This window comes from Cupressus sempervirens, chromosome 10, assembly GCF_028749045.1.
Source record: "Cupressus sempervirens isolate cs-2001-9-10 chromosome 10, ASM2874904v1, whole genome shotgun sequence".
NCBI lineage: Eukaryota > Viridiplantae > Streptophyta > Pinopsida > Cupressales > Cupressaceae > Cupressus > Cupressus sempervirens.
Window position 1 is genome coordinate 859,862,291 of NC_143127.1, and position 21,462 is coordinate 859,883,752.

A 21,462-nucleotide genomic window follows, 5' to 3' on the forward strand; every position below is an offset into this window, starting at 1 on the left:
ATTTCACTTCGCTAACCCCTTGTAGGCAGACGTGGTCTTTAACAACAGGCCATGGTCTGTGCATTCTTCCTTACTTGGTTTTCAAAAATGGTCACGAGACTTCATAGTCTCGGATGATAAAAAGCTTAGGGTTCCTGTATGGGTCGAGTTCCCATGTTTACCCCTGCCTTGCTAGCCTTTCATTGGGTCCATTGCCAAAGCCCTTGGCAAAATTTTCACCAAGGAGCCTGATAAATTCTTCAATGCCCACTTGCAACGATGTGTTTGCATAGAGGTGGATCTTTCCAAGGATCTCAAGGATTCTATGGAAATTTAGATTGGGACTAAAACCTTCTCTCAGAAGGTGCTTTACTTGAACCTTCCCAACACCTATTATAGGTGCCAATCCACGAAACAAAAAATCAAGGACTGCCCTTTGGCTATGCCTAGGGTCAAGCCACACCTAAAGAGGTGCCTGTCAAATAGGCCAAAGGGGAAAAAGAAGAATGGGTTACTATTGGGCGTAAGGGCAAGGCTCCCTTGAATCCCTTGCCCCCCTAGCAGTCCTATGCTGTGGTCACCTCGGTTCCTCCTATCCCTACAGGAGCGTCAATTCCAATTAGCATAGGGGCGTAAGTGACAGACAAAGGAACTGCTTTCGAAGTTTTGCAGGTTTCAAACCCTGTTGGCTCGCTGGGGATTAAGGCAGCCACCAGGGTTTCTGCCTTGGCTGGAGTGCGAACTCCTCTTGCTACCTCTTCCATAGCACCACCAGTGACGTGACATTCTCGCAGTCCTCCTGGATGTGCAGAGATACTAGAGGTGAAACGTCAAGCTATAAGTCTAGAGGGTTTTTCGTCCAACTTCAACCATGTTTATACCTTCTTGCAGAATAGCTACTCCTCTCTTGAGGACGAAGATGATATGGAAGAGTTCTCATGAACTTCCTATCATGGAATGTTTGAGGTCTCACAGACCTCCCCAGAAAGTACTATGTTTGGGATGTCCATCATAGACTTGGTAATTTAGATTTTCTCTATCTACAAGAAGTTAAAATTTCTAGTTTCATGCTTTCTTCAGCTTGTCGCGTAATTTGGCAAGATGGCATGATATTTTCTTCCCAACATGAAGCTAGCCAAGGTGGTGTAGTTACTCTCCTATCACCTCGCCTTCATTTTGCTATTATTTCTCATGGTTCTGACCCCACACATAGAATTATTTGGCTTTTGCTTTCCATTAACAGTCATTCTTTTGGAGTCATTAATGTTTATGCTTCCAATGATGTTGTGGAAAGATCCTAGATGTAGGCCTGGCTGGCTAACAACTTGCCTCCAGCTACTTGGGTTATGTGTACAGACTTTAATATGGTTGAAGTGGCCTCTGACAAAGACGATATTCTACCTTTTTTCTGGACAGTTGGGGAAAGACAAGCTTGGTATTACATGTGCAATAAATTGGGCCTTTTTGATCCCAATACCAACCACTGCTAGTATAGTGGGGTTTGGCACACTTGGTCCAACTTTCAAGCTGGCTCTGGCCGCATATTAAAATGCCTTGATCATGCTATGATTAGTGCACAATCTTTTTTCTCTTTTTCTAAGGATCGAGATTTGCCTATCATTCCCCTGCTAGATGTGATGTTATCTGACCACTACACCATTTATTTTGTCATTTCTTGGCAAATAGCTATCCCAAAAGTGGCCAAGTCTCAGTTCTTCCTCAACACGTTTGTGTTGATGCATGCTTCCACCATTTCCCACATCCTACGTGTTTGGAACTTGGAGCCACATCCACATTCTCAAAGGGGATGGATTTAATGGTGGAATGATGCCATTACCAGAACTGTTCGATTCTTGTGCATTTATGGGCGACAGGCTATGTTCCATAAATGGTCATGTGAAGCCAGCACGCTTGCCCTCAAAAAAGCCTCTGAGGCCCTCACCCTCAATCCCTTTGATGTGGACTTGCAAATTCAGCTTGCCAAGCTTCGCCATGACAAACAAATTTCTGGTAATTATACTATGCAGGGAGCCCAAATCAAAGCCCGTCTCCACTAATTGGAGGTTGGTGACAAAGCCTCGAATGAGTTATTTTTAGGCTCTTCGTGCTTGTCATACCAATGTTGGGATTAAAAAAATCAAACAAGGAAATGCTCTTCTATCTAGTCTCCCTGCCATCTTGCAAGCATTTGTTCATCACTATGAGAACGTGTTTGCTTCGCAAGGAAATTCAGTTGCTCAAGAGGAAGCTCTCAGAAAGTGTATTTCTGTTACTCCAAACCATCTAGCAGCTAAGCAACATGCTTTCTGTGAGCAACTTCTTTCCCTCTGAGACCTTAAAGAGGCAGTTTACTCCATGGCGGATGACAAGTCCCCTGGGTGTGATGGGTTTCCTTGTGAATTCTACAAACACCTCTAGGAGCATATAGATCCTAATATGCACAAAGTTTATCTTGAAGCCTATCACTCTAAAAGCTTAGGAGCTATTATAAACAAAGGAAGTATCAAATTCATACGTAAAGCTGGTGATCCAAAGGACATATGTAATTGGAGACCCATTACCCTTCTGAATGTGTCATATAAGATCATTGCCAATGAACTCTCTCTCAAAATCAAGTACATGTTTCCCTTAATTGTGCGACCAGAGTAAACTGGATTCATCAAGTCCAGATATATTCTTGACAACATCATTGCTATCTGGGAGGGAATGGAATGGGCTCGCAAGTACAATCAGAAGGCCATCTTTTTAAAGATACATTTTGCTAAAGCCTATGATCCAATTGAATGGTCCTTCATCTTGGCTATGCTCCAGGCTCTAGGTTTTGGCCCCAACTTCTTCCAGTCCATGGAGATGCTCTTTGGGGATGCTAATGCTTGCATTACCATCAACAATTCGCAATTTGAGGCTTTTGGATTTTTTTGTTTCATCAGACAAGGTTGTCCACTAGCTCTTGCGCTTTATGTCCTTCTTGCGAAAGGTTTTGGATATTTACTTGCACATTCTATGTCCTCAGGACTAGTTCGTGGCATTTCGTTTCCTGAATCATCCTCCCAATTAGTCAATGGACATTTTGTTGATGATTCTTTTCTCACTCTTTTAGAGGATGGAGAAAACATCAATAATGCTTTAAGTTGCTTAGACACCTTTTGTCAAGCATCTGGTTCTACCATTCAATGGCATAAAATGCTTTGCTTCCGTGAGTCCTTTTTGCCAGTTCCACCTTGGCTTAGCTAGTTTGAGTGGAAATGGGTTGCTCACAGAGAAATCTTCCATTTTCTTGGCAGTCCTTTTGCATTCCAGGCATCCCTTGTGGAACTTTGGAATGCTGTGTTGGCTAAGATTAGCAAAAATCTTGACTACTAGATCACAAAGCCACTCTCCCTTGCAGGAAAATTCCATATTTGCTCTAAGATTCTTGCAGCCACTCATGTGTATTACTCCTCCTGCTGGGCTCCATCCAAAGCTTCTTACATGAAGCTGGAAATATTGCTTAGGGACTTTCTCTGGGCCTTTGGTTTTGATCACCATGGCTTTCACAGAGTGGCCTAGGATTTTTGTTGTCTCCCAAAAGAGTCTGGTGGTCTTGGCTTGCTTTCCACTTGAAGACAAGGCCTTGCTCTTTGTGCAAAATGGATTATTAGGGCTCTCTCAGGAGATGAAGCTTGGAAGATTCTGGTTCGACACTGCATTTCTTTTGGCTTCCCTGTCAACAGGCCTACTTGGAAGGGGATTGGTTTCCAAACCCTTCTCATTATGCATGAGCCCATGGTCATTCAGGGCTCCTTCGTCATCAAGAGCATCTAGAAAGCCTGGGAGGCTATTAAGCCTTGGCTTCGATGGGTTGGAGATGAATTCCGAAATGGCCTCTCCTTGAATTAGCATAACATATGGTGGTCTCCCCTATTTTCCATTCAGGGTACTCCCCTTGCCAAGACTCAAGGGGCCACTGCTTTGCCTTTTTTCAAACATGGCATCAGAACTCCTAAGGACCTCTTTTCACGGGTCACCATGAGTTTCAGGACCTAGGAAGATATGCAAGTACAGTACCACCTTGTCCATTCAGACCGACAGATTTTTGACCTTCTGCTTTCTTCCATTCCTATTCACTTAGTTCATAAAGTGGGGATTTAGTTTGTTCGCCCTTGGTGGCTTGACTGGAGGTGGTTTCCTGCCACTCCTTTTTCTAAGTACAAGCTAAGTTTGGGTTACAGATGGCTTTCACCTCATCTTCCCAAGGTGGATATGCTAAAACACAAATGAAATTTGCAATCTTCTCTTTCTCAATGGAGAAAATGCTTTGACACCATATGGAATGCTATAACTGAACCCAACATTGCACATTTTGCTTGGTGTTTGGCCTTCCAAGGTCTTCCCCTAGGGCCTCAGCTCAAACACATTGGGGTTCCTGACCCTAGATGCCCCTTTTGTGGACAACCAGAGTCGTTCTTGCATATTTTTTGGTTCTGCAAGCCTGCTCAGAATTATTGGCACTGGATTCATTATTTTTTCAAGCCATTCAGACCCGAGTCTTTCTCTTGGCATATGATTTTACTGGGTGACTCTCCCAGATTTCTTCGGAAGTTCACCCAGATTTGGCATACCTTCAGGTTGGAGATCCTATTTTCTCTGTGGAAAGATAGGAATGCTATTCTTTTCACACATAGTTTTTTGGATGTTAACATTGCTATGCATACTAAGGCATGCATTTGTAATAATGTAATTATGCAGATTCAGGTGCAAGCTAATAAAGTTGCACTCGAAGTTGCTCACCTGCAAGAGTTGTTCAATCATTGGGGCAATGCTCCTTGTACTGTCCCCAAAGTTCCTCCTGATGCCTCAATGGAGACCTCGATGCCCCGCGGCCGCCGTCCTCGGCGCCACTCCGTCGGCCGCCCCTCACACACCTCGTGCTCCTAGGCTTCTCGCTGCCACTCTCCCAGTAGTGGTGATGGTGGATGGAGGCACCGCTTAGCTTCCTCACCCCATGGTGGCATTGGTTGGTCCCTGGCTCCTCCTCCTGGTTCTCATTGTGCACACTCGGGGAAGTGGTCTTACTTGGACTTGGCGATTTCTCATGCGGAGGCTGCCACTGTTGCTGCTGCTATTGACGATGGTTGGACTGTTCCCAGTCCCCCCCCCCCCAAAGATGATTGGGGTTTTCAAGATAAAGATGATCCACCACCTTCGGTTGTCACTGCTTTGGCACCTTGAGGTTGCCTTATATGTTTTTTTTTTTGATGAATAGTTTTTGATTCTAACTATGGCCATGTTTTTATTTTGGCTTCGGCCGTGTGAAATCTTTTGCGAAGTGACCTTGTATCCCCTGACCTCTTTTTGGTGAATTGTAAGCTGAGTATATTTATTAATAGAAAAGGTCACTATTCATCAAAAAAAAAAAAAAAGTATTGAATTGTCCTTATGGAGAGACCTTTATTGTTGAAATAATCTTTTATCATGAAATCTTAAATGTTGCTAAATTGAAACAAACCAAAAAAAATAAAGATAATTAAAATTTAATAAAAGAAACACTTTAAAAATAAATAAATTTACCAACTATAATGAAAAATCTTAATTAACAGAATTGAAGGAATAAAAATATTTAAAACTATTTGGAATTACTGTGATCAATTATGTTGGAGGAAACAAGCATGGAAAAGTTAACTTTGCAAAATTGAAGAATTAATGAAAGGAGGAAAGTTTGAGAGCATTGTTGTATTTGTCATAGGCTATACTATTGCAATCAATTGTACTTAACCAATTATTAAACTTTTCTATCTGAACCAATTAGATGTAAGTATTTATCATTTTAATTTTAACTTTTAATTTTTGTAATGTTTATTTATGAGATTTTTAATTTTTAAAATTAATTTTTTTTTTTTTTTTGAATTTCATTGGCTTATAAATTTGGGTCTTATAGGAATAGATTTTGAGGAAGTACTACCTATATTTTAGAATGTGAAAATATTTTGTTATGTAAAACTATTATATAAATAATATGTTACTATAAAATTATTTTAATTAATTAATTTTCTTTTATAATAACTTGTGATTATATTTTATGAATAATATTTTTATAATATTTTTAGTTTAAATAAAATATTAATACTTTAAGATACAATTTAATTAGTTATAATAGAATGATGACACTTATATTTAATTATAAATTACTTTTAGTTATAATTTTTTTAAATTTTTTTTTTTCTAAATAAAAAATTAGTTTTTTAATTTAAAAGTATAATTTAATTTTTTTTTTAAATTAATCAATTTTTATAATATTAATTAAATATAAATAAAATAATATTAAATTTTACCAAATTTTTACCTTTATTACTTTATCTAATTGAGCTATTATAAATTACGGCAAATACATACCACTATGTGGCACTTGTATATAAGTGATATAGATAATGTATCTTGATTTTGATAAGAACTATATTGGTATCAAAGTTAATAAATGTTCCATGGTTGATCTGAGTTTTCAATCCAATGGATGCATGTAGACTGGAAATTTATATTAGCTGCGATTCTTTATATATGGTTATAGATATACATTTATGGACTATAGTATCATAATTAATATAGGTTATATTTAAATATTTTATATTGGAATATAAATTACTAAAATCATTTGAATTCTAATTTCCTATGAAATTAAGAAAAGAAATTTAAATCTTATTAAATTAAGAAAATAAATTTAAATCTTATTAATTTTTGTTTATGATTAGATCTTTACATATGTCAATGATTCTTATTTGTTGGCAGAGTCTTATGGGGAATCATTGTCAAATATATGTATTTATAAAATCTTTGGCCAAAGAAATGAAAAATCAATACTTGATTATTTGCATCTTTATTCTTTAGATTTAAAATATTTAATTAATCTATAATAGTTAGGCAAGAGCCTACAACACAATCATAAATTGTGAGCCTCTTATTAAAGAGGTCTTGGGTTTGAATCTACTTGCGATCGCACTTAATAAATTATAATAATAATTAATCTTGGCTTCGGCCTCTTATCGATAAAAAATAAATAAAAAATAGTTAATTATAAGGATTCAAATTGTTATCATTTTCTAAGAGGATTTACTTCCCTATCAAATTAGCACCTAACATGATACTTATCTTAAAGTTGAGCTCAAAGCACTTTTTTTTCACTGGAAATAAAAAAATCGAAAACACAATATATTATTTGATTAAGCAAAAAATTAGAATAATAACATAGTTGTCTACACAAAAAGTCTTGTTACCCAATGTTGTCACAAATATGCTACTCCACTAACTTCATACATACAAATAAGTTGTTGACACTTGTGTCCTATAAAGTTGTTGAAGCTCATCATCTGAATTGAAATCAAATTGCATTGAGAGGCTTGAGAAAAAAATGTCAAAGGCTATCCAAACTCACAAAATCAACAACTTCCATCTTCATATACCTTCTTGTTATCTTTTAGAAGTAATCTACAATAAGAGTCAAATCATATAGTGAATGAATATGTATGCTCAAGGAAGGGGAATGAAATTTGAGGCAACTCAAGGCTCCCCAATCACATAGCTATCAAGTCTTAACACCAATATGAAAGATCTTTATCTCTCAAAAGCCCAACTTCTTTATGTGAGTTGTCTTGAGAATGATCTTGTTATACTCAAGTAAATATTTGTTGCCAAGATGATATTTTTATTTAGATAGAAGAAATTTTTGTGTTAGATCATATCTTTGATCAGGATATTGCATCTACTCCTCCATAAAACATATATGTAGAAGACATATTTGGCCTATAGAAAGAAGCAAAATCTTTAACATCAAAGGAACCTCCTGCTACTAAGGTTTTGAAAATCCTATGGTAGATTAAATAGAAAGAAGCAAAAGAAAAATGAAAAAGTATCTTATGATCGAAAAGTATCTTATGATTGAACAATCGCTTGAGAGAGAAATCAAAAGTTAAAAGAAAAGTTACAAGAATAAATCTCAATAAACAACAAAAAAAAATTAAAAAATTAGACAATGTGAAAAGGGAATTGGGGAAGATGACAAAAAATCATGTTGCTCTTCAAGAATTTGAACAATGAATGGATGAGATGAAGTCAACCTGGCTTCAGGAGATCACTGCCTAGCTTCACGAGATCACTGCCATTGCTCAAAATTTGTTTGTAAAGAAATAATATGCTTTGTATTTTCATAAGGACGTGCAAATTTCTTAAGCTAGGGGGAAATGATGGGGTTAAATGTGCCTATATTTGTGATTGTTTTTGGTTCCTTTAAGATCTATTTTGTTATCTTTCCTAGTCCTCATGTCATTGAGTAGTATAGGAAAATAAAGAATGTTTATTAAATATAAGGGACTTAAAATATGCCTTCTTTAACATCAACTATAGAGATATTGATAACACTTTGATTGGTATGAAATAGGGCATTGCTTCAAGAATGGAAATCTTTTGGGATAAAAGAAACAATGGAAAGTGACAAGAAATTTAAGGTTTTTCCTAATTATGCATAGTAGTATAAAATTTGTTGTAAGATTGCAAGTTTTGTGGCCAAATCAAGAATGTAATAGACTTAATTTTATGTTAGTTTAAGGCCTATAACCAAAATGCTATAGTATTATATTTTGGTTTGTTAGGGAATTGCAATTGAACTAAAACTATCAATGGTCTTGGTTTAGTGGTTGCAGGTCATAACAAATAAACTATAATCTCTCCTAAATAAATGAGCAATTTATCAGTGTGTGTGTGTGTGCGTGCGCACGCGCGTGCTATGGTATGTGCAAAAGATATATCTTAGTTCTAATGTACTTCTAGACACTAAATGATGGCCAAGTCCTCTAAACAAGTGACTTTATTAACATTCTTCTTTATTTATTAAATAATCTTTATCACTTATAAAATTGTGTCTTTCGACTATATTCTAAATTCAAATTTAACATTTCTCCTTAATTTCATAATAAGCAATTTTAATTAATTACTTTAACTATCTAACATCTAATCAATTATTCACCTATAGTAATTAAATAAGTATTTTTATTTAATTATACCCTACCTAATTATAATTAAGTAAACTATATTATTTAATTAATATTCCCTCTCTCTTATTATTACATTTATGTAATAATCAAATCAGATCTCCACTCACAACTAAATATTGGACTCTCAAGTAAATAAATAAATAAATATTTATTTATTATTCCCACATGTGCCAGTAAATAGATTTTTTTTAAAATTTAATCTTGTTTATTCTTCCAAAAATCTAACTCACATTGACTTTTAGTTCATTCTTCAATTACAATTCTGACTATTCAATTGACAGTGTTAATTCTCCCCTTAGTATTAGTGAAGCCTTCAACCAAACCAATCTTCTAATCTATTCATTCAATCTTCTAATCAATTAAACCAGTTAACTCGTTCATACATTCTATTATCTCACCAATCTATTCCATTGGCTAATCAATCAAATCACTTATTTGATCAATTTATTCTCAAGTAATGAATCATTCTAAATTGAACCGATGGAGCAATCAGTCATGTTAACATGGAAATCAATTGAGTTAAACTCCTACCCACTTTGAGTTCACTCTTCAATCATGACCAATCATCCCATCAGTCATGGATTCTTGATTGAAAACACTTGAAATTCTTATAAATATAGAGTTGTATCTCTAATTTTGGTAACAAAGTGTGCTTTTAATTCTTATGCTAGTACATTCTCGAGCTCAATCTTGAGAGCCCACATTGCATGAGAAGGAGAACATCAAGGAAGGATTTCATATGGTTTGCATTATTTGTTTGGATTTGGTTTCATTGTGTTTGAATGATTGTGCTTATTGTTTAATTTGCATGCTTTCTAAGAATGTTAATTGCTCTAGCATTGTCTCTTTGTGGTTAAGATTCCATGTGTTATTGCAAGTTTCTATTGATCCCTTTTACCAATTACAATACTAAATTACTAGTGAAGGGGAATTAGACTTTACAGGGGATAATCAATTTCATCAAACTCACCTTACAAACCAAGAAGTTCCCACTCTTGGGGACACTTGGTGAGACTGTGTACACCTTGTATCTACAACTTGATTACTTCCAATATTATTTAAACTAAGCTATTATGTAGTTAAAATGTATTTCTTGTATTTTGAGAAGGCAGTTGTGTAAGATTTTTGTTCATAGATTCTCCGATTGGTGTGATCAATTTATTACATTGGATGGTGAGAAGTTCAATCACATTACATTCTAGTTATTAGTGAGCACAAATTATTTGTTGTTTCATTTAAATTGTGATCTAAATCTATATTTTCCCCCTAGTTTTATGTGGGTTTCCTTCTTGTAGCAAGGGAGCCTTATGTTCTTGTTGTATAGATATTACATTACAAAGTCTAATATTCTTGTCGCATTCCTATTATATAGTAGATCCTGAACTTCTTATTGCACAACATAAACAAAGGCAAGTTGTGAATTATATCTGTTTAGATAACTTTTTCACTAAATCCTCACCTAGCTCATTATCTTCATCCCTAGGTAAAAATCCGCAATATCTATCATTAGTATATGATATCAAATTGAAAATCTAGGTGGATACCACATAATGCCAATCTAATTGAAAAACATATAGTTTATGTCCTAATTCTAAACCACAACATTAACCAAAAAGTATGACGGGAACTAGGGCCATCCCCATCATTCTTCCTTTTGAGTGATAGTCCATTTGTCAATATGGTGATGATCACTTTAATATCCCTACATAATCAAAGGATGTTTAATATGGAAACATTATGTATCCCTCTCAATGCTTCTTATAGAAAATAACCTTTTCATTTGTATATATCAATTCGACTTATATACAAGATCACTTGTCATAAGTCAACTTATCCAATGAACACCAAGATAAAGGAAATGTATCATAGTATATAGGCTAGGATGTAAATCCAAAAGAACATCGTCAAATAGATCATACATAATGACTTGGAAAAATACAAGAGTTTTGATCATGCATATAAAAGGATAGAACAATGGACAATTAACATCATATGTCATGAATCTTCTTCACGAGCTAAATTTGACCATTAGAATAGGAAAACAAATATAGGATTAGACCAATCTTAAGACAACTTTATCCAAAAATGATGGAATAATCCACATAGCTAGACATAGGATCTTTAAGATGCCAAGACCATGCCATAAGGAACACATAAGATAACAAGCCAGTTGGGATGATTGCTACCTAAAATAAGATTTTCAATGACCCAAGGATGCTCTTACATCAACATGTACATGAAGATTATAAAAATGCGTGTGAAATTGAGATTTTATAGTAGAAGCATATGAAACATGCCATGCACATGATGATATAACCTATGTATACAAATGATAATTGAATGTATCAAATAATTAAAAGGGCACACTCATAATTTAGCACCCATATACAAAACTAAAACTATTCAAGGACTTATATTTGTTAAATTATTAATTACATGGATAGGAACATCCTATAATACATGAAAGAATCAAAACACTAAAGTGGGTGTCAGCTAAATATAAATTGTACATGCTTATAATTTACGATGCTAGAAAATCTTTACCCATAAATATGTTGATCTTAATAAGTTTTATATATATATATATATATATATATATATATCCTTAGCTTCTTCTTCCTAAGTTAGAAAGCCACTCAACCTATCAAAGGCATGTGCTCTAATGTTGGCTTCTCTTAACACAACTTCCTTCATGTTCTTGGTCAAAGCTTCCTCCAACTCCTCAAACATCATGCAATAGACTAGAATATTCCTTCAGTCACCTCGATGTAACAATAATACAAAATGACTTGAACTTAACGAAGGCCTACAAACATATGACGCCACGACACTGGGAATATAATTCAAGACTAGAGTGATCGGTTGACCTTATTTGGAACACAAATGGAAACAAGGATTACAGATTCAAATGTTTTAGAAACCGGCCTCATCCGGTGCAAAGACCCGAAATGATTTATGTTCTTATTTAATTTCAAAATGAAATCATATCTTTTCAGAAACATGGAAATGTGCATTCGCATTAGAAATGACAAGATATTAACAACTGTCCGCATTTTCCCTCTTTTCCGGAAAAATGAAAAATGTGAGTGAAAAAGTAAACTCACGATAAGTGTGAGGCTGGCTTGAAAACTGTGTGAATTCTAGAAAACAATTTTTATCTATATAAGACGATTGAAGAAGCAGAGAAATCTTCAAGTTGGAAACAAAATGGTGATGATTTATGGCCTTCTTCTCTCGACATGCACAGCCAGAGTTTTGGCATGCTGTCATGAAAAGGAGCTCGAGTATGAACTCATCCCTGTTAATCTCATGGCAGGCGCCCACAAACAGAAACCTCATCTGGAACTCCATGTAACTTGTTTTTGTGCCCTTGAATGTTTCTATGTGTGATTCTAGTTGTGTTTATTATAAGGTGTATGGATCAAGAGACTTTTTCGTTTATTTTGTGTATGAATCTTAAAACTTATTTGGGGATGACCTTTTTATTTTACTCTGGTTTCATTTGTTCATTTGATCTGTGCAGCCCTTTGGACAGATCCCTGCACTTCAAGATGGAGACCTCACCTTATTTGGTAAGGATGTTTGCAGTTTTGATTTCTTGCTGGTTGTCACTGGTTTTCTTGGAATATCCATTTGGTTAAATGGAAGTTTCAAGACTGAAATGTAGAACCACCTGTTGTATCTCTAAGATATCTGTTTCTGAGGTACTGACAGTTTTTGTGATTAGGGCTTTTGGTAAACATTATAATTCAAGTTATTATCCATTGGTCTCTTTACAATTTGATTTAGGAAAAGATCAATATGTTTCAATTTTTGGGATTGTATTCGTCGATCTGATGTTTAATAATTTGTTGTGATTTTATTGTTATTAGGAAAGTTGTTAGTGCTAATTATGAATATCATGTTTATCTAATTGAAACAAATCATGAGATTTCACATCAGCACCCATGTATAATATATATTTGTCTGTCTCAACTATTTTTTGTGGCTTTCTTTAAGACATTCAATGGAAAGAATGTTGATGTATCATCATATTTGATGATTTGAGCATAAAATCTCAATTATAAACAGAAGACTGTGAAATAAGCTATAGTCCAAAATTGAAAGTGATTTGAAATTTTCATGTGCTCAAAGATAGAATGTTCAACTACTAAACCCTCTCTCCTATTTTCAAGTATTTGTGCAGTGTTCAAATTATACGTTCGAATCTTTTTTCTTTATCTGAAAGAAATTTTAGTGTTGTTTGAGTAGGCATTTAGAATGAAATTATTTGCTTGATTGGCGCTAGAAATCAATTTAACATATATTGGACTTTGTGGATGCGAAATTTTAGTTATAAGGAAGGAACTTGGTAAATAAACTAAAAATTTGAAAATGTTTTGAAATTCTGACTAAACTTTTTAGATGTTCAACTACTAGATTTTCTTTCCCAGATTAAAACTGCTGTTTCTGAGACTCTTCCATCAAAATCGATCTTCTCCATCTGAGAGAAATATTTATATTGCTTGAATTTCAATTTGGGTGTTTAGCACTGTATCTCTTTTTCAACTAGTGACCCAATCACTGAGCAGATAAAATCAGATTAAAATGAACCAATATTTGATAATGTGAACTTGGAAAAAACTATCGGCTAAACATCTACCCAATTTTTTTAATCCCAAAACATTTTGTATTATACAAAATAAAAATGTTCAACTACTAGAATATCTCCTCTGATTCCAACTGCTTCTCCACTGTAAAACCCTTCCATTAAAGTTTACATCAATTTCTTTCATCTGAAAGAGGCTTAAATGTTGCTTGGTTTTAAAATTGTTTATCTCCTCCTTAATTGGTGACCCAATTCAGTTGCTCTTATTCAGAGTTAACCTTTCAAATCTTAACAAACTATAAAGATGGTACAGCCATAAGGCTATTAAATTCAGGCCCTGAGATTCCTTACAACTCATTGATTTCCTTGAAACAGAGTCCAGAGCAATCACAAGATATGTGAGCAAGAAGCAGCAAGGAAAGGGCAGTGATCTGTTGGGAAGTACACTGGCAGAGCAAGCCATGGTGGATGTGTGGTGTGAGGTGGAGGCACATCAGTTCAGTGTACCAAGCTCTGCAATTGTGCAGCAGATCGTCATAATTCCAATGAGAGGAGGAAAGACAGATGAGGAGGTAGTGAAGACCAACATGGAGAAGCTGAACAAAGTGTTGGATGTGTATGAAGAGAGGCTGGCTAAACACAACTACTTGGCAGGGGATTTCTTCAGCTTGGCAGATCTTCATCATCTGCCATATATTCATTACTTGGTGCATGTTGCAGGAAAGGGAAAGATGATAAGCAGCAGGCCAAATGTGAATGCATGGTGGCAAAGAATCTCTGCCCGACCTGCCTGGCAGAAAGTGACACAGATCATGAAGTGATAAATACGAGTTTCTTCTACCTTTGATTGAAAACTATTCCCTTACTACAGGAAATAGGAACTATAGTATATTAATAATAATAATTCCAATGAAAGGAGGAAAGTTTGAGAGCATTGTTTATATTGTTAGATTTATTACATTAATTAGGTTAGTTTCTGTGTTTAGATTAGATAAATAAAATCAGTTCAATATATAGTTGCTGAGAAGTTATTTCCGTAAGTAGTTGTTGTAAGGGAAAATAAGACTATATAAAGATGCTCAAACATCAATGTAAATAATATTCAAATATCAATTCAGCATCAATTTTGTGTGTATCAGAATGTATCCAGAAAATTTGACTCAATAATATTAGCATTTTATATTTTATCCTTTTCATATATGTGATATTGATAATCTATCTTGATTTTGATAAGAAATACATTGGCATCGAAGGTGAATAAATGTCCATGGTTGTTCTGAATTTTCAATCCACTAGATTAGACTGGAAATTTACATTAGTTATGATTCTCTCTCTCTCTCTATATATATATGGATTTTAGTATCATAGTTAATATATGTTATATTTCAATATTTTTATTGTTGGAACATGTGTATAGAAAACAAATTACTAAAATCATTTGAATTCTAATTTCTTATGAAATTAAGAAAGGAATTTAAATTTTACTAACTTTTGTTTATGATAAGATCTTTATATATGTCAATGATTGTTATTTGTTGGCAATGTCTTAAGAAAAATAATTGTCAACATGTAAGCATATATGTATTTATAAAATCTTTGGGCAAAGAAATGAAAAATCATCATTTGCATTGTTAGTTCATCATGACTAAGCTACAAATTAACCATGTCTCATACATGACTAGAGGTTATATAGAGATTATATGATGGATTATTTATATTAGTATAGAACACTAATGCTGGATGGCTCGACCCCAAGAATTCCTTTTATTTGCTACTTCTATGAAGGGTGAAATCTAGTTTCAAATAGGAAGCTATATGAGAGATTGTCAATTTATGGTTGGAGGAAAAATATTCATGCAATGCTCTCCATTTTCTCTCCATTTCCCAACTGAATGTTGAAGACTCAAGTTATTAGGATAAAATATTGATTCCACTTGTTATTATTATTATTATTTTAATAATTCAGTAATCATCTGTTAGAGATGACATATATAATTGAACTTGCATATTATGAGAATGTATTAAGGTAGAATGTAAAGGGAATGACTTTAGTTTTTTTGGAATGTACTAATAATAGTAGCATTTATTAGGGATTTATTACAAATGGCCTTCCTCTTATGAATACTTGCATGATAATTTTCAAGTTGTTTCTTGTGGAAAAAGTGTTACTTTTCATTGACCAACTAGTTAGGTAGATGAAAGAGTAAGACCCTTAGTATGAAATAAGTATGCTAATAATTTTCTTAACACCCATTAAATTAGATACTTAACCAAACACTATTGAATTTTAAAGATTGTTTTCTAGACATTGCTTATTGCCGTCCATTTTCTAGACATTTCTTAGACCAGCTATACCTTCATTAAGATTTTTCATATCATTTGTAGTCCTCTCATGTCTCTTTCAACAATAAATTTCATAATGTTTTATGTTAAGCCAAAACATCAATTTGTGCCTTAAAAATAAACACACCTTATAATAGCCTATAGAGAAAACAAATGTGACTAAGCTTAGTTCAAACATTTTTATTTTCAATAAAATTTGTCTTTGCAAGATATTTTAGTGAGTGTTGCTAAGAATTTTTAGGGTGAAATAATAGTATTGAGAACTTAAAATTTGAAGTTCACTTTTTTAAGAAATTGGTAATCTCATTGATTTTTTAACAAAGATATTGAATGGTGAGAAATGTAAATACAAGATTTATGACAAAACATATCCTAAGCTATTGGAGGAAAATGTAACCCCACCCTAGAGATGTCATCCAACAATTGATGGCTAAAAAGTAAAGACTCTTATTTTTAGAACAAGATTCTATTGTATCTTTATTACATTTTCATCCTTCTTCCAAGATGTCATTCTATTAATTAGATCTTGAAGTCTCTTACATATAACCACATCATAAAGAACATGCACCTTAATTCTATTGAACATGAAAAAAAGATGGAGACCTTTTTAAATGATTTATTTCTAGAGACCTAATTTGGTGATTATATGACTACACATGAACATTTTTGTCATAAATTATCATAAGATTTTAAAAAGAGTAAACTTTCAAAAGAAGAAATTTTAGATAGACCTCAAAATATTATATAAGATTAATATTTATTAATTAGAAAAATTAATTAAATTACAAATAACAGTAATTAGAAAAGGGTTGTACAAAACAACAATTTTATAAGCAAAAAAAAAAATTGATGTACAAACCAATCACTAGACAATCTTAAGAAGACTATATTCTGTCTTACAATCTTTGACACACTGCAACAAATTATACGGAGTTTTTACAAGACTTTGTCTTGCACTGATAATATTGAGAAACAATATGTTTGCTGTCTTGCAAGGAGGAATTTGAATTCAATCCCAAGAGAGTGTTTTGCATGAAGGAGCTTCATGAAGTGAGTTGGAATTGAGAGTCAGCTTTATATATATATATATAATTTGACATACTTATAGAAATAGCTATCTTTCAAATAAATTGCACTTTTGACTTTTTAAAAACTCAATAAATATGAATTCTTCTTGATTTCAATAGTTAATATTAAAAAGTAATTTGTTAAAAAATGACTACAAATCTGAAGAAAAAAAAACCAATATTTGAACTTTTAAGTATAATTCGTAGGGTGGATAACTGCCCCGGTAGAAATATCTTATTTAATCAATTTAAAAGAAAAGCTTGACCCGGGTGTCTATAAAAGCGAGTTTAAACTAGAATGGACGATCATTCGTTTGAAAAATATTTCAGGCATCTCGGAAGACAGTGAGAAACAGCAAGCGTAAATGAAGAAGGGAATGACAGCAAGATCTTCCGGCAAGCGCAACGGCAATGGCAACGACAAAGCAGTGCTCAATCGTGTCTCTCCCTTGCCTATCTTGTCATCTCCTCGCCCTTTCCAAACTAAGAAAATAGCTTCTGCCTCTGCTCATATCACAGAGGGTTTCAATGTCAACCTCTCTCTGCTCCGAACGCCTAAATCTGAGCCCCGCAATTCACCCACCAATAACCCCACTCCAAAGGTATGCACCGTTTCAGATCTCAGGGACGTGGCTTCGAATCGCTTGGAGTCAATGAAAAGAGAAATGGACCACACTTATGCTGCACTTTCAAAGGAATTAGAAGCTTCTTCATCCAGGCTCGCTAAAAGACTCAAGGTTAGCTAAATTTTGCTAAATTTTGCTTTCATCTTCTTCGCTTCGTGTAAAAGAACAGTTGCTTAAGACCAGTGCTATGTCTAGTTTAAGTGAAAGTAGTTAAATTTGTGAAATACAAATGCTTTCGACATTTGATCTGGTAAAAATCTTTGCTACAGGCGCAACTATTGAGAGTGAAGTGTGAATTGAGTCTAGTTTTAGTTAACTTCACAGGAATAAAAATGTCTTTGATTCTGTAGATTTATGTTCGTAGGTAAAATATTAGGCGTGGAATCCAAATCGAGAGAAATTGCAGTTAAATATATACTTCTGGAGCGTTTTACTTTTTATTATAATCACTTCTGTAGATCTTAATTTGATCGAGTGTGAGAACCAGATTAAGCGAAGTTTCTAGTTTCTTTTGTATTTTTTCCCGCGTCTTTAGTTCTCTCAGATTCTTGCCTGAGTAGCAACTGCAAGTATTAAGTTTACAGCCTGAACTGAAGATAAATTCGTATTTCACCGATGTTTCGCATTTTTTTCCTCAATAGTTTGAAAGGTGCTAAAAATGAAGTGTTCAATCCAAATTAAATCAAATTATAGATAGATTCACGAGTTACGATATCTTCACCTTCAAGTTTCTTCGATTCTGAAAATTGTTCTCACAAAATACGATTACAGAGTGAAAATCTGATAAATTAAATTAAACGGCGTATATTTTGCATTTATTTTCTTCGCTTCCGCAAGTTTTTGCTTGCTTGAGCACTGGAAATAAGAGGAATCTTGAATTTAAGTGGAATTTTTGGACGAATTTAAAGCGCAGACGATTTTTTTTGTACAGCTTCAAACGCAGTCTTCCACGCAGCGTGCAGAAGAAGCAGATCGGGAGTACAGAAAGCTCTGCGGTCGGCTGAGCGAAGACTTTGAAGAGATCCAGGTATAAATCTGCTACTCTGCAGAAATTTCCTGAAATGTCTTTCCTTGTAAATATAGGATGTTAAATGTAAAATCAAGATGCTGCTTAGTAGCATATTAACATTTCTGCACAGGCAACTTTCGCGGAGCTAATTGCCGAAGCACAAGCCTCTGGCTCTCGCAGTAAGCAAATAGATTTCCTTGTTAAATCTCGCTCTTACAGTTATTAGAAAACTCTACGATTAATTTAATGTTAAAAGCAATTGTTATCATTCTGCAGTTTGCAAAACTTCATTTCCGGAGATACTCAATTCAGCGGAGAAGAGTTTGGAGAGCCTTCGCTCCCGCTACGCCCAGTAGTTATAAATTGTAGTAAAGCATATTGATACTCTAGGGCAATAAATAGCAGTATTATTTTCATTCTGTTAATAGTGCCAGAATAAAGGATAGCTCTTGTTCGGATGCTGATGAAAGTACAGACAAATAAGAGGAGTCATTTAATAAAAGTTATTATTTTTCCCAACTTTTAGTATTTTTATAACTGCTCAATTACTAATAAATATGTATCTTTTGTTTTATTTTTCTATCCGTCGTTTATTTTATTACCAAATTGCAATAAAGGTGACTATTTTTCATAATATTTGCTTTGAAAACTTCATGTTTGTTAACTTAGTTGTATGAGTAGTAAGCTAATGTAAGTACTTAGTATTCTATTTTTTGGAATTATCCATTTTTACACATTTTGGAGATTTTAGGGGTCATTTTAGATAGTTTACATAGAGTTTTATAAATGCAAGAGTTTTATGGGTATGACAAATTTCTTTAGTACATATGGTCTTCTAAATATAAGTGTTTTGTATACCTAGTTTGGCTAGGGCTTTTCCATCATTTTGATATTTAAATTTGGAGTAGTATTAAGCAAAATCTTGGTTTAATTTGTTAGATTATTGTGTTCTTTAAAGGCATTGTTTAACACAATATTCTTCAAATTCTAATTGTTCTGGGTACTTTATTTTATTGTAAACTTGCATTGTATGATTGTTCTTCCATTTGCAATGTATTTCCATTCAAAGTATTTTACCTAGTATTTTTTTGTATTTGGTCTTCAGTTTGCACCGAGTTTGTGCATTTGTTCTATATATCTAGTTGGGTTAGGGCTTTAGCATTATGTTATTTAAAATTAGTATAGATAATAGAATTGGTTGCTAGTAATTATTTTCAACCTATCACATAAGGAGTATTTATGTTGAACGAATATACTTGCAATGTTAATTGTGTATAATATAAAATGGGAAATCATATAAGATGGTTATTTTCCCCAATTCATAGTACACATTGGAATGCAAAACTACACCAAGATAGATATGGCCAACACCATTTGAGAGATGCCAATGCAATAGCTATGCTAGAAGGATTTTGATTCCTTTAGAATTGAAAGGATAGGAATGATGTTGGTGTGAACAAGACTAGATAAGAGTAGAATTTTGATCAAGATCGATTGAGAAAATCGATGTTGAAGAGGATGGAGAAAAATTTGAATGCACCTAGAAATGTAATAGGAAAAGTGAATTTTCAAACTTGAATTTCTCACTGTCAAAGTGTCAGAATGAGCTATAAATACAAATTTGAGATTTTGAGACTATGACCTAACTCTCTACCAAAGTTGAGTTGAAAATGGTAGGTGTCAGGATTAACCACAAACATAAATAACAATAACATGCAAATATAACCACCATCATAAAATAATAAATCGCACAGAAGAGAACATAAGATACAGGGATTTAACATGGTTCACCCAATCCCTGGGCTTCATCCACTAACATCAAGTCCAATATTATTATTATCCAGTTAATACAATCCACAATCCCTTGCAACTTAATGCTGCCACAAGAAGCTACAATATCACCATACATTGTGAAATCCCTAACCCTAAGCCATTTTATACAAGATTTTTCTGCTTATAGGTCTATAATAAGTCATCCAATAGAAAAATAACAGTCAACGCCTTTTGCAATAGTAGGCTCATTTTTGGCTTTGGGGGTGTTGCCCTTAAAAACCCTCACGAGGGTTTTGTGCCTCAAACCCACCCTATATTGTGACAGGGAGCACACCTGGGGCACTGCCCTAGGGCCCCACAATGGGCATTGCCCCTTGAACCCATCTACCCTTATAGAAATAATCTGAGGGGAAACCGCATTGAATAAACCTCTGAGTCTGATTAGGCTCCTCATCACAACAGTAGGTACACATCAAAACTTGACTTTTACCCAAGTATAATTCACCAATACTTCTAACTTGACAATTTTGATTACATTTTTTGGATTCTCTCTAGTTTTTCTTGTAGTTTCCTATTCCAAAATTGTGCAACTTTGCAACTTGTTCCTACACATAGGGGAAAAGATGGGAAAAAGGTTAGGGAAAGGGGTTTTCCTTTTTAAAATCTTTATATAGGAATCAACCATTAAATTGAATTGAAATTACATAAAGAAAGATAAAATGGAAGCTAGATCTAAAACTTAAATCAACTTGCACCTTGATGATGCAATTCTTGTTTGGATATGATCATGAGTGTCGATGCAATAGCTTGGACTGCACAAAAACCTATTTGTAAATCATAAAAGAAAAGCCTTGAATGATGGATGCAGTTTTCCAAAATGTTTGATGAAGATGAAGAATATTTCCTTGAAGATCTCAAGGATCCTCTTGATTATTCGATTGATTGTGCATAATTATGAATAACTTGCAATTGTTTGAGATTTGCCAAATGAGGGAAGATGATGTCCTTTTATACTATACTTAAAGGGTCTATTTTGGGGTTTAAATCTAATCCAAGT

At 34.0% G+C, this 21,462-nt stretch overlaps 2 protein-coding genes across 2 annotated transcripts; both read left to right on the forward strand.

The window, feature by feature from the left end:
• The first annotated feature begins 12,192 nt into the window (after window positions 1-12,192).
• On the forward strand, window positions 12,193-14,728 carry LOC149536727 (glutathione S-transferase F13-like). The gene is made up of 3 exons (XM_089807794.1): window positions 12,193-12,350; window positions 12,523-12,571; window positions 13,963-14,728. Exons 1-3 carry the CDS (start codon window positions 12,207-12,209, stop codon window positions 14,406-14,408), a joined length of 639 nt encoding a protein of 212 aa, XP_089663920.1. The 5' UTR covers window positions 12,193-12,206; the 3' UTR covers window positions 14,409-14,728.
• A 2,574-nt stretch (window positions 14,729-17,302) lies between these two features.
• LOC149536728 (uncharacterized) lies at window positions 17,303-19,212 on the forward strand. The gene is made up of 4 exons (XM_089804953.1): window positions 17,303-17,734; window positions 18,555-18,650; window positions 18,763-18,811; window positions 18,909-19,212. Exons 1-4 carry the CDS (start codon window positions 17,363-17,365, stop codon window positions 18,986-18,988), a joined length of 597 nt encoding a protein of 198 aa, XP_089661079.1. The 5' UTR covers window positions 17,303-17,362; the 3' UTR covers window positions 18,989-19,212.
• The last annotated feature ends 2,250 nt before the right edge of the window (window positions 19,213-21,462 follow it).

Bases quoted from the DNA above. Each gene is read 5' to 3' on its own strand.
- LOC149536727 (XM_089807794.1), top strand. From the start codon at position 12,207: ATGGTGATGATTTATGGCCTTCTTCTCTCGACATGCACAGCCAGAGTT. The intron at 12,351-12,522 runs GTAACTTGTTTT...TGATCTGTGCAG, and splicing joins AACCTCATCTGGAACTCCAT to CCCTTTGGACAGATCCCTGC. The intron at 12,572-13,962 runs GTAAGGATGTTT...TCCTTGAAACAG, and splicing joins TGGAGACCTCACCTTATTTG to AGTCCAGAGCAATCACAAGA.
- LOC149536728 (XM_089804953.1), top strand. From the start codon at position 17,363: ATGAAGAAGGGAATGACAGCAAGATCTTCCGGCAAGCGCAACGGCAAT. The intron at 17,735-18,554 runs GTTAGCTAAATT...TTTTTTGTACAG, and splicing joins GGCTCGCTAAAAGACTCAAG to CTTCAAACGCAGTCTTCCAC. The intron at 18,651-18,762 runs GTATAAATCTGC...ATTTCTGCACAG, and splicing joins AAGACTTTGAAGAGATCCAG to GCAACTTTCGCGGAGCTAAT.